Here is a 14073-nt window from a genome sequence, read left to right on the forward strand (position 1 = left end):
GACTGCAGAATGCGGCTCCAATCTTCCATACTCTAGTCTAGTCCTTATATTCTTGGCAAATACAAGGTGATTTTATATATGTAGACTCTTACCCAACCCATGTTTGGGTGAAATATGGACAACCCCAACCATTGGATTTAAAAATTTGTGTCCATATTTGACCCAAACATGGGTTGAAACAACACAGCGTTTTTTAGAGTATATATATATATATATATATATATATATATATATATATATATATATATATATATATATATATATATATATATATATATATATATATATATATATATATATATATAGTATATAATATATAATATAAACACCTTGCATTTGCTAAAGAATATAAGGACTGGAGTGTGGAAGATGGGAGTCCCATTCTGCAGTATATTGTTGATGGCTCATGATAGCGAATGTATAGCGTAATGTTTACAAATTTAATCTTATTGTCAAGTGTTACCATTTATGCTAATTGTAGAGGATAAGAGAGACGGCTGTGTTTAATTCTAATAAAAAGAAATTTAATTGAAGTGGAATAATAAGTTAAATCATTACATAAAATGCTTTGTGCCAAATAACAATATCCAACTGGCTACCAACATACGCCCATATAATCATCATAACAGACAGCCCAACAGGATTCAATACGCTGCTTTTCATCAAGCTAAATTAGATGATCTCATCCCTGGTCGCTAGTGCAGCTCTCTAACCAAATTAAACCTCTGCGACGGCACTCCCATTTCCCCCAGCAGTCACCTCTCTCTGTCTCCTGTCATCAGAGTCAAAATTCATCACACACTGTAATGTAGCTTCACGTCCATTTACCCTCGAGCACACAGAATGTGTCAGAGCCCAGGACATGCTTGCACCATACCTCCATCTGCACTGTTCACTGTCTGGAAGCAAAATTACTCACTTAAGTATCATGTTATATTAGATAGGCCTGTAAGATAAAGGAGAGCTACTGTGGTGAGATCATAGGACTGAAATCATGATAACTCTTTTCCTGTGCTAAAAAGTAATTATCTTGTCCCTGGGCAAAGAGTTTTTCGATTTTTGTGGTTTAAATTTCTCTTTAAAATATTTTCAGCTTATTGAGAACAAACACAAATAGATTTTAACCTCATTTCTATGTAAATAAAGGGCAATGTACAGACAGCCAGTCAGTAAAATAAAAAATAAATAATTCACTGAATCAACCCAGACAAGGTGATCAGGTCCTGTATCATAAAGGGGTGTAATTGTCACGTATCCAGTCACCACACCAGCTCTGTCACCTCTACCGTACTACACTTCCCAGCATTCCTCATGTTTCCAACCTGCACACCATCAGCCATCACCTAATTACATCAGCACTTACCTGTGTGAATCCTTCTGTTTCATTAAAGTAATTTGCCAAATATATAATTAAATGAACATGAAATATTGATTTGGTCTGAAATTATTTGATTATGTGAGTAGAAACACCACAGAGTGCTGTGAGAGATGTAAAAATAGCATTGTGTAGAAGCTCAATATACAAAATTCGTACATGGCTCTCTGGAATACAGCATTCTGCGGTCATGTATTTTTGTATAATGATGATATTTCTCATAATAACCTGTGTATTTGACTTGTTTCTGATTACCAGTGTCTGCACTGTGCTAGTGCTGCTTGAATCTATATATAATTTTAATATTTTCAATATTTATGTTTTCATATTTGTTATGTGTTTGTGTAAGAGCAGGAAAACATACAGTCCAATTCGGACATAGTTTGACAAACTCTAGAAGTGACAATTGTTTAACTGTAGGTGTTTGTTCAGCAAGTTTTTACAGGTGAAATCCAGTTATATTGATAGGAATCCACACAATCTGAAATCTGATTGACCAACATATTGAAAGTGACTTCTGTGTGAGCTGTTCTTCATACATCACTACATTTGACAATGACAATTTTGTGTAAATGACCACAAATGTTATACATTTCGGATTCTGACTGAATGTGTTAATATGTGTGATGGCTAAACAAGTAAAAACATTTAAAAGTACTGAATTCCTGAATTCATGGCTGACATAGTTAAATTTTAACCAGGAAAGAATCTGAAGTACTGATCTCTCTCTCTCTCTCTCTCTCTCTCTCTCTCTCTCTCTCTCTCTCTCTCTCTCTCTCTCTCTCTCTCTCTCTCTCTCTCTCTCTCTCACTCTCACTCTCACTCTCACTCTCTCTCTCTCTCTCTCTCTCTCTCTCTCTCTCTCTCTCTCTCTCTCTCTCACTCTCTCTCTCTCTCTCTCTCTCTCTCTCTCTCTCTCTCTCTCTCTCTCTCTCTCTATCTATCTATGTAGATTGAATGGAGTGTTCCGGAAGACAGGAGGAAATCTTGTGTTGCTAAGGGGAAAACCGAGGTAAACCCATATTTTGTGTGTGTGTGTGTGTTTGTTTTAGGTGGGGGGATGTAAAGAGCTCGCAAACAAAAAATATGAATCTTGTGAAAAGGTTGGTGTAAAAGCTATTAAAGGGTTAAAGCTGCTTTGAAACAATCTATACTGTTAAAAGCGCTATATAAATGAAGGTGACTTGACTTGTTGGAACAGCTTCTAATTCCAAAATCCATCAATTGCCTTATTTTTTTTTTTAGAATATTCTTAAGGGTGTCCTAACTTTTGCTTTGTTTTAACCGACCGATATGGCAATCATCAAACTTTCCTTGACACCATCACACAAAGGCAAATATTTTCAGTTACGGATGCCACTGTATAAATGCACAAATTAACAGTCAGCAATGATTAATTTCTTCTGTGAGTGAAAGTGTCCAAAAACAGGGGGGTTAGCAGGAGAAATCGAGTCTTATTTGAGTACATAATTTTAAATCTGTTTTCCTAATGTAATATTCATTTCTTCATGTTTAAACCTTTTCAATAAAAAAATTGTTCAGGCTTTAGTAGGGTTCCCTGTGTGCATGTCATTCTCTCCGTCTTTCTCTCAGCTGAGGGCGGCACATGGAGCAATTGAGTGTGTGTGAGAGCTAATGAGCTCACTTTTTTGTGGTTAGCATTCAGTGCTGTGATGTTAGGGGGAGGGGCCTGTGGATGATTGAGAAGTGGGCTGAGGCCCCAGTGGGGGAGGGGCAGAAAGGGTGTGATTAGGCAAACAAAAGGTATGTCATGATGGAATGGAGAAAGAGAGGAAACGGAAAAGGAAGATCTGAAAGAGTGAGCATAATGACCCTGCAGACCAGTGACTGGTCATTTGAATACACCTTCTTTTCTCTAAAAGATAAACGTTTGATTACAACACATGGAAAATTCTGAATCGATACAGAGTGATTTCTCATTAATCTTTATTGATGTACTTAATGGTCTGTCTAGTCCTGAAATGGAAACTCTTCGAGTCAAGCCAACTGGTTTTCATTCAAATTTCAGCCTGGAGTATAGGATCAGGATGCATTTGTGCAAGAAAACCTCATGTGTGCTTTATAAATTGTCCTACTGTGAAATGTCAATCACTACGAGTAACTGTACCCTTTAAATGATAGAAGATGGGGGATGTCTCACTGTAGAAAACGTCTGAGGGTCTCAGATACAGATACAGCCCAGTGGGGTTCAGGTTACCAATCACTGTTATTGATACAGAAACTCTCTCGTTCTGCTCAGCAACAGTTTCAAAGTCAACCTTGACACATTCACAACTATGTGCATCAGTGCTCTTACTTAGATACATGCATTTTTGAAAATGGTCCAGAATATTGTTTGTAATCTTTGAAAAAGATACATTTATAACACTACTTTAGAATAATAATAATAATAATAATAATAGACCATTAAATAATCAAATAGGTGATTAAAATGAAAGCTGCAAGTGACCTTGTGCTTTGACTGTAATTGGTAGTTAAATCTCAATTAACTAGCTTTAAAATTTTTAATTGGTCTTGGTATATTTTTTTACATAAAACCTATATATATATATATATATATATACTGCGGTCATTAATCCAGTGCATGATCCTTTAAAGACCGTTCTATTATGATTATTTGGTGCCAAAGAAACCTTTTTCTGATTTTTATCAATGTTGAAAACATCTGTGCTTTGATGAATAGAGAGTTCAAAAGAACGAATTTGTTTCAAATGGAAATCTTTTGTAACCTAGTAAATGTCTTTACTGTCAGTTTTGGTCAAATGAATGCTTCCTTGATGAATAAAAGTATCCCCCAAAAATGTAATGACCTCAAACTTTTTAGTGTATGTAATATAACAAAAAAAAACCCTGAAATTAAGAATGTCATGTCTCACAGTGTCATGTTTTACTCTGCTGCCCCTCACAGGATGACTGCAAGAACTACGTCCGTCTGCTGGAGTTTTTGGAAGATGGACGCATATATGCCTGTGGGACCTTCGCCTTTGATCCCCAGTGTGGTTTTATTGTAAGTGTGCATGTTTCCACTACTACACTGTCAAGTATCCTCATACTATTTCATAGTACAGTTAAATAGAAATGTGTCAGTCAATGAAACGTCAACGCGCAAAATATGGCAGGTATACATATGCTGTGGTGTACGGATTATGCCAGATGACCTTCAATAAACCTTTTACCATAGAATGATTCACAGCGTTCAACCTGTGGTATATGACCATTAGCGTGTACCTGTGTACTCTTCTCTCTCTCTCTCTCTATTACTCCTTTCTTCAACCAATTTCTGCTAATTATTACATTTGTCTGTGTTCCTTGCCTCATTTAGAACATCTCTTCATTCTCTCTGGAGAAACATGATGATGGTAGCATGATGATGGAGACTGGGAAGGGGAAATGCCCCTTTGAGCCCAGCCAGCATTACACCGCTGTCATGGCAGGTATGAAACACACGTTTACTTAGCTATCTAAATGAGGGCATAATACGGTTAGACACCTATTGTTTTGTACACTGTAAAGCTGAATATATATGCAAACTCTAAATTAAAACATATACATATTCTTATAAATATATTTTCCATTTGAGGTTGTGATGATGCTTTCTCTCCCCTAAACTTAAACCTCGCAGAAACCTTTCTGCATATTTGAATCATCATCAAGACATTATTTAGTGTATTTATTAAGCAGTTTTACTTCATAACAAAGTAAAGAAATAAATACATTAATAAATTGTCTTTTTTTTAAATGTTTTACATTCACCTTCTCACTCTCTCTCTCTCTCTCTCTCTCTCTCTCTCTCTCTCTCTCACTCTCTCTCTCTCTCACTCTCTCACTCTCTCTCTCTCTCTCTCTCTCTCTCTCTCACTCTCTCTCTCTCTCTCTCTCTCTCTCTCTCTCTCTCTCTCTCTCTCACTCTCACACTCTCTCTTTCTCTCACTCTTAGGAGGGATCCTTTACACTGCCGCCACAAGTAACTTCCTTGGCACAATGTATGACATTTCCAGGGCAACGGGCATCGAGCAGGAACGCATCCGGACTGAGCAATCAATCAACTGGCTTAGTGGTAAGACACTCATCCATCCATCCATCATTCCAGACACAGGCATTTACACATTAAAGCCAACATTTAATGAGAATTTACACCCAGATTGTTTATACTGTAACTACAGTCTTCTTGACTCCTGCTTGTTTCTGAACTCAGATCCAGAGTTTGTCAGTTCTGCCTTCATCCAAGAAGATGAGAAGAACAATCCTGCTGGTGAAGATGACAAAATTTACTTCTTCTTCACTGAGGTGGCTAAAGAGTATGACCTCTACACCAAAGTCAAAGTGCCCAGAGTTGCCAGGGTCTGTAAGGTAGGAACTAGACCTAGTGTGTTTTTTGTCTCTCTTAGTCTTTTTCTGGCTTTGCTTGCGATGTCTCAGAGGGATGTTGTACAGTAGTTCTGCTCTCAGTTGATACGTTACGTAATTGTACTGTTCCACTTGTGTTCGTATTTCTTCAGTCATAAAGTTCCTCTATTCTTTGCCATCTGTCTGTGTTTCATCACCCGTTTTATATCTTACCTGATCTATTTTGGTCTCTCGCTCTGTTTTCTAGTCTGATGTAGGTGGTATGAAGACACTGCAGAGGCGGTGGACGACGTTTCTGAAGGCTCAGCTGGTGTGTGAAGATCGAGCAAGTGGACAGCGATTTAACGTTCTGACTGATGTGTTTACTGTACAGCACCAGCCTGGAGACCCCAGCAGCACACACTTCTATGGCATATTCACCTCACAGTGGTACTTTCATCTGTTTCACCTCTGACCTGCACTTCTGAGCTGATCTCATCTCTTCAGAATCATTTCCTTTCTTTGCTTTTCATTTCTCTACTGGTCTCGTCTGTGTTCTGTTGTGTAGGGAAAGAGAGGAGCTGTCAGCCGTGTGTGTGTACAGCCTGGAGGAGATCACTAAGGTGATGAACGGACCCTTCAAAGAGCTGAAGAAGAGCTGTGAGAACTGGATTAACCCAGAGCCCATTCCAACACCACGACCAGGACAGGTATACAACTGCACCCTTACTACTCTGCCATATGATATGATACATGTGGTATTATATCATACTGTGCTATTTTATTCACAGTACATACATGTAACATATGCTAGCAGTAAGAGCTAGTAAGAGCTGTGCAAGTAAACCTCACTCCCCTGGCCTCAAGAGCCGTGCTAGCAAATGATAGTGCTAGTCTTTATTAGTCTACTATATAGATATAATATAATATTGTACAATTTATAAAGTACAGTACTGTACTATGCTGTTTTATACATTACATACATTAAATTGCGTTGTTTTATTATACGAAACATAGAGAACAATACTATTCTTCTCTTCCCACCTTATTTTTAATGTAAGAGTGAGTTTGGTCATTTGTAAATTGAATGTTGGGCATTCGCTTCCAGTTATTTTTAGCTGTGCAAAAACGCTTTGTTATGCTGTTTGATATTGCGGACTGGTATTTCTTATCATATTCTTTTTATGTGTTGTTGTAATTATAAACATACTGGTTTGTAGCGCAGATAGTTTTATTATTTACTTTGTAATTCTTGTAGTCATTTACCTTTACCAGCTACTGAATCAAAAACTCTTGCACAATCAAAGAAAAATAAAATATTGCAATATAAGGGGAATACAATACTGTATGGTACATACTATACTATACATTGTACCTTATCATTCAATTTCAATTCATTAGATGATACAATACATACAGTATAGTACAATGCGGTGCTATTCTATACCATATGCTATTCTATATCACATAATACAACATTAAATTATACACTATATACAGTACTAAGCCATTCAACTCTATGAAATGCAATACAGTACTAGTCTATACTGTACTGTGCTATTCTATACTATATAATTCAGTCTTTTACAATACATACAGTACAGTACCATACTGTGTTATATTGTGCAATATATACATACAATACAATGCTATACTATAATACAAAAATGCATGTAATCTACACATTTTAAGGCTGGAATAAACTACATGACTTTTGCTCAGATTTTGCCCTGATTTTCAGCCATGCTAGTTGCTGAAAGTATAACCAGTCTGCAGATTTTGGGCAGCCGAAGTAGACAGACTTCTTAAAAATTAATGTAGTGTTTAATGGGCACGGCCTCAAGACTTCATCTATGTTTGATATTTTAAGCCAATTAAAAAATAGAACACATATTGTAGTGTATAACATGCCTAACTGACTATAAAGTCACTTCCCGTTCACATTGCAATCTGTAAAGGCCATATTTATGTGTGACCACATATACCTACCCAAGATCGCATCCACATGCGTTTGTCTTGATTTGTTTTGTTTGAGCAAACTATCATTACTGTCGGCTTTAAAGGTCCAATGTGTTATATTTCTGAGGATCTATTGACAGAAATGCAATATAAGATCCATAACTATGTTTTCAGTGGTGTATAAAGACCTTGCATAATGAAAGGTTATGTCTTTACTGTATTACCTTAAAAATGAGACATTTATATCTCCATAACCGCGGGCACCCCCTTCTATGAGGTCGACATATTGTGTCGTCATGTTTCTACCGTAGCCGACAGCGAACACACAACGCTACAGAGCGCGTTTCGTCACTACCTTGAAAAATAAGTTTTCAGTGGTGTGTAAAGACCTTACTTAATGAACCGTTATATTTGTATTACCTTAGAATGAGCAGTTTCTATCTACATACACAAAAATGTGTGTTTGTAAAAGATCCCCTTGCATTGAATTGCGCCAACATGTTTCTACAATAGCCCTAAACGGACAAACGCGTTTTGTTACTGTGTTGCTCTTTGTGCAAGGAAGCAAGCTTAGTTAATAAAACACTGACACAATGATGAACAAGTAACAATAATATTCGCAATAACATATAGTTTAATAATAATTTCTTAATTTTTCCTTGTAAAGAAACCTCATTGCTGAACTGGCTACTCTCTACTGTCTCAGACGATGACATATTTTCCTGTTGGCCTCCGTAACTTTTGCTGGTTGCAATTCGTAACCTCACCACTAGATACTGCTAAAAATCACACACTGCACCTTTAAATCTGTAATAATCTATTTCCTCTCTTCTTTTATCCCTCAGTGTTTGAATAGTGCTCTGAAAGAGCAGGGCTTTGAGTCCTCCCTGAAGCTGCCTGATAAAGTGCTGACGTTCACGCGGGATCACCCGCTCATGGAGAACAGTGTGGTGGCGGCACCATTAATGATCAGAAATGGCATCACATACACTAAACTTGCCGTTACCTTAATAACGCCCTCTAGTGACACGAAGCAACAAACGGCCACTGTTTTGCACCTTGGAACAGGTAAGAGAGATTAAACAGTTGAGTAATTTATTGTCATCCGAGTGTGGATTGAAATGCTCGATTCAGTTTAATAATGTGTGGTTTATATACATGTGTGTGTATTTATAGATCATGGAGAGCTACACAAAGTCGCTGTGGTTGGTCCAAATGCAACTCTTATTGAAGAAGTCACCCTGTTTTCTTTTCAGGAGCCAGTGAATAACATATTGCTATACAAAGTAATAACATGCAGTTTTTATATTGTTTTGTTGTAGTGTTTTTTTGTGCTATAAAACAATAGTGCATCTTTAACCTAAAGACGAGTGAATGCATAACTGACCCTCTGTGTCTCTGCTGTAGGACGAGGCTCTGGTGGGCTCTCCTCTCTCTCTGGTGAAGGTGCCCATAGTGGGTTGTTCTCTGTACTCTAACTGCGAGGTGTGTGCACGTGCCCGAGGCCTTGGCTGCGTATGGAGGAATAAAGAGGGAGCTTGTGCTATGGCGAAGTATGCTACACACAAACACATATTCACATAAAGACATATGAGGAGACACAGAAGCAGTTGGCTTTTCCTTTGTTCGTTGTCCTTCTTCCTTGTTCGTCACATAGTTACATTTATGTTTCAGGGCGGGTGAAGTGGTAGAATCAGAAGATTTGGTCAGGCAATGCAACAAAGGTGAAGGTAAGTTTGACAGTCTGTCCACTGTGGCAACAAAGACAATAATTTCATCTCAGTGTGTATAAAGGAACTAGAAATACTTTTTCAGTGAATACATTTGAGCAGACTAAATGGAGTAAAAGCAGAAATGACTCCTATAAAAATGTGCAAAATGTATTTTAAGAAATAAAAAACAAATATACACAGTTTTATGAGAAAAATTGGTCCCACTTTATATTAAGTGGCTTTAAGTACTATGAACTTACATAGAAAAATAAGTACAATTCACTTATTGTGTTCATGTTGTATTGTAAAACACTTGCTGCTATTGAGGTGTGATACTGGTAAGGTTAGAGACAGGTGTGGTGGTATGGGTCGGTTTAAGAGTGGGTTAAGGTGTAAGGGAAGGGTGAACTGTGTAATTACAAATGTAATTACATACACTAATTACAGCTGTAATTACTTGCAGGTATTTTCAAAATATAAGTACAATGTAACAACATGTATGTACACAATAAGTCCGTTGTATCAAATTATTAGTTTCAATGTAAGTACATAGTACTTAAAGCCACTTAATATAAAGTGGGACCGAAAAATTGTATTTAATGTATGTTCATCTCTCCATTCTTAAAGAATAGTTTGCATTTGTGTAGTATCTTTATACACCACATTCTCCACACCATTACATTTTGTTGCTTTGAATTTATATTGAATTATTATTATTATTATTATTGAATGAAATTAATGATTATGAAAAGTTTTGTACCAATTAAATTGAATTGGAATGGAAATTTAATATTGGAATTAACACTGAATAATGTCTGCTTAAAATTCAGCTTTACAATGACAGAATTTTTTTAATATGTTAAAATAGAAAACAGTTATTTTAAATTATAATAATATTTCAAAATTTTTATAGTTTTTATTGTATTTTTGATCAGATAAATGCAGCCTTGGTGAGAATATATATATAGAGAGATATAGAGAGGAAGGTGGTCATTATTATTGCGGGTCCTTGGCATTTACATTTTTTTGCAATAAAAACGAATTGTGACTAAATCATCTGTGTACCACTTTTTCTCTGTAACTTTAGGTCTTTGTTCCCCACCTGTAATTGAAATGCGTGTGGAAGAGGGTCTGCGCATCCTGCTTTCGTGTGTGCAGGTGTCTCCTCGTCCTTGCCGCTGGGAGAATCCCCCTGGCAGTCACACCCGCCGCCGCAACAATGACCTGGAGGTACAAGTCACAGCGAAGAGCCTGGGCACATACACGTGCCTATGTGATGAAGTGGGCAGAGATCAGCCACCCTGTCGCAAAGCCGAGTACCAACTGACCCTTGAAAACCCCAGCATGGGGGGAAACGTGGCCATTGCGGGTAACCGACACTTCCTGGCCTCGCACATAATTTTTTTCGTCATAGGTTTTGTATTGGGTGTCATCCTGTTGATTCTAATTTACAAACGGCAAGGTGGCATGAGAGGGGGCGGGCACTCATCGTCCACATTGGAAAAAGGGCGGGACTTGCTTCCATCAACAGACACGCCGCAGTCTCCGAGCAGCGCCAGTTTGTTGTCGGAGGCTGTTCCGTTAACAGAGAAAAGGAACGGGACGCTGAACGGACACAGTATGCACATGGGTGGGCACAACGGCAGGCATATTTACACCAACACAAGTGGACTGAAACTGCAGGAGTCAGCTGTGAACCTGGCAGAGGAGCTGGATGGCAGAGAAAGGGCAGGGCCAGACGGAGAGGAGGAGGGACTAGGGGAGGTGCTTAGTGAGATGGAGGAGGAGTTTTCTAAAATGCCTTGCCTAAGAGGAGCTCCACTGGCACTGTGCGAAGAAAGCTCGATCTGATGACCGGCACACACGTGATCTTTGAAACTTAACTCTGTGAAAGGCTCACAAACACAGATGGAGGGCTGGAGGAGAAGAGGAAAGCAGACAATCAAAGAAACTGATATACATTCCAAATATACGATTAACAATGCCCAGTTACACAAAGAAGCACATACACTGACTCCTCTACTACTCCATTACATCACCATCCAGTCCTTTCACTCCTGTGTACATAACATGCTGTGTAGATCTGTGTCTATCCTACTGTTTTTGCATGTGTTTGATCAGACGGGCGGAACCACGAGCGGGTGTTTCTTATAGCACTTTTGTGTACCGTCCTCAAAGCCATGCGCACACACACGGACGTACAGTACACGGTCTTTGCATCTGTGTGTGTGTAAGTCTGTGGTTGCTTGGTCTGTTTCCTCTTTAAGGATTCAAAATTCCAAAAGATCCGCAGACCAGAGCAGTGCAAAGCCGTGAAGAATCTGCTCACCCTGGGCCGATTACTGAAGTAAAATGATTTGTTTTGTCACCAAAAAGGGCTCTGTGAATGATGCTTCACAGCAGCAAATAATGACTGAATGACGGAGATACTGGAAACATGATTTTTTGCCTTATAGATAAAGAGGTACTGTGGCCTATGGCATGGCTGGATTATAGGCTCTTTGCCGGGGAAAGGGGCACAAAGGGCCCTCAGAACATTCAGTACGAGCTGATTCTTTGGGCCCCTTGGTGAAGGATATATGGGTCCACTAAAATGGACCGCCAAAGAGAGTGTGCCCTCATGGGACCATGATCCGGTCCTGACCTATAGTGCCCAAGTCTTAATGGAGAGAGAAAATAAGTAACAAAGCTATTTAGCAATATTCTCTAAGTAGGAGAGAGCATGTCGAACCTTTGAACTGATAGCAGATGGGGAGAACTGGACTTTATTTGTCCACTGCAAAGTATGTTTTGTGGTGTCAAACCACTGCTATTCATATAGGGACCAGATGTAGCATGTTCTGTTCATAATAATCTGCACAGATGAAGGACCACAAGACAATGGTGATGATGTCGCTTTAAATCGTTTAGCATGAAATTGTCAAAACGGAAATGAAGTGTGAAGGAAATGTTTGATTGTTTTGAGTTTCCCTTTAAGGACAGAGAATGTGCGTTTGAAGGTATATTTATCCCCACTAAAGTGCATGAGACAAAGTAGCCATGAATACAGAGCTTCAGATTTGTTATAATTATGACCGGGGCTACGGCGTTACCTAAAGCACTCCTAGTACAAAGAGTGTTCTATAAATGTAGCCATAATGATGCCTGTTGCAGGAGTATGTAAATATCTGTGAATATTTAAATGAAAATGTGAGAAAGGTCTTTTAAACGTGTTTTTATTCTCGCTTTTCACCACTAGAGGGGGTTCAGTCCCTCTGCCATCTTAAATGTTGGACCACATTTAAATGTCATATCCTGCCATTTTCCAGTAGAATAACTTGGATCTACCTTACGTTCTCCGTTTATTTATTTTGCAATTTTTGTAAAACAAATATTTGTAACGTAATATCAGGCAAAGTGAAGGTAACACTCTGGATTATGTACAATATATCTTGTCTTCTGAATAGATCTCTTTGTCAGTGCTCAATAAAATAATAAAAACAGGTACATTTAAACCCATACATTTCTCTTTCACAAAATCCTGATCTTCTCTTGAGTTTAAGGTGATTTTAACAAGCCTTCACCCTCTTAATGACCCGTAATAAATATGCTGTAGTTAGACTTGTCCGCAATGGTTTTTATGTTAATATTCATTAAAAAACAAAACAAAACAAAAAACAGATCAGTTAGTGTTACATGCTCTTTGTTTGCTTATTCTGAATAAATAAATATGTTAATTGATGTACAGATATGTTGTATTCTAAGTTTCTATTTTTATAATTTATATAAGATGAAGATAAATGTACATTTGTGTTTGAAACATTTATTGAAGGTGTTTGTGTGTGAACGGCTGTATGTGTGAATGCCTTGTGATGCTCTTTGGAATAAAATAAAATAAAACCTACCTCTTAAGATGCTGTTTTTTTTTATCCTTTTCAAACAATTAAATGCTATGTTAACAACAACAAAAAAGAAAAAAGAATGATATTGTTTGTAGAATAGCCAGCTGTTTATTTCATTTAAACATCCCATCATATTTCATTTTAATTAAACAGATTATTTGCTAGTTTAGCTCTGTAAAAAGAGTGCAAGTGACAGCGTTTAAGTCATTTGAGTTTATGCAATGCTTCACGGTTATCAGTTTATTTAAAAAAAAAAAAAAACAATGAATTGCATTTAGAGCTTTTTCTTTCTTTTATTTCTGCAAAATCCACATAATGAGGAATAGAGAAGAAAAGAGTACATTTTAAAAACGGCTATGGTCTCAAAGAGAATGGGTTGATGAATATGAAAAAAAAAATCCTGATGTACCTCATTTAAATGAACACAATGTTTGATCACAAAAGAGATCGGACTGAACAACTCTGAATAAGTATAGGCCTACTTATTATACTAACAAAAATAAGTATACTTCAAGTTAAATTTTTAAGTAGGCCTACTGTATTCTAATATGAATGTAACGGTAGTAAACTTTGAGTACACAACTAGTTTACAACTAAGTTTTTCGTTTGTACTGCAACTGTACTCCAACCTTATCATGCCTATACTGTACATACTGATAATTGTCAAATACTTGTAGCACATTTTTTAGTTTAATTAAAGTCTCAGTAAACTACTAATTTAGTAGGCTTTATACTGAAAGGCGACTTTTTCTTTATACATTTTCTTTATAAATCAATATTTTAAAACATCAAATCTATT

The 14073-nt window shown here is 37.4% G+C and overlaps 1 protein-coding gene across 2 annotated transcripts in view; it reads left to right on the forward strand.

Moving 5' to 3' along the window:
• The window catches only part of sema4f (sema domain, immunoglobulin domain (Ig), transmembrane domain (TM) and short cytoplasmic domain, (semaphorin) 4F), an 82049-nt gene extending 68773 nt beyond the window's left edge, over positions 1–13276 (forward strand). For both annotated transcript variants that reach the window (XM_077229584.1, XM_077229585.1), the window contains exons 3-14: positions 2328–2387; positions 4305–4403; positions 4719–4830; positions 5334–5453; positions 5592–5746; positions 5991–6172; positions 6291–6432; positions 8527–8749; positions 8858–8967; positions 9089–9234; positions 9356–9411; positions 10481–13276. In XM_077229584.1, coding sequence (XP_077085699.1) covers positions 2328–2387; positions 4305–4403; positions 4719–4830; positions 5334–5453; positions 5592–5746; positions 5991–6172; positions 6291–6432; positions 8527–8749; positions 8858–8967; positions 9089–9234; positions 9356–9411; positions 10481–11244 — 2169 coding nt within the window. In that variant the 3' untranslated portion in view covers positions 11245–13276. The remainder of the gene's footprint in view (positions 1–2327; positions 2388–4304; positions 4404–4718; positions 4831–5333; positions 5454–5591; positions 5747–5990; positions 6173–6290; positions 6433–8526; positions 8750–8857; positions 8968–9088; positions 9235–9355; positions 9412–10480) is intronic.
• Positions 13277–14073: the final 797 nt, after the last annotated feature.

This window comes from Siphateles boraxobius, unplaced genomic scaffold, assembly GCF_051911475.1.
Source record: "Siphateles boraxobius isolate OS27281-9 unplaced genomic scaffold, OSU_SipBor_1 130, whole genome shotgun sequence".
Taxonomy (NCBI): Eukaryota; Metazoa; Chordata; class Actinopteri; order Cypriniformes; family Leuciscidae; genus Siphateles; species Siphateles boraxobius.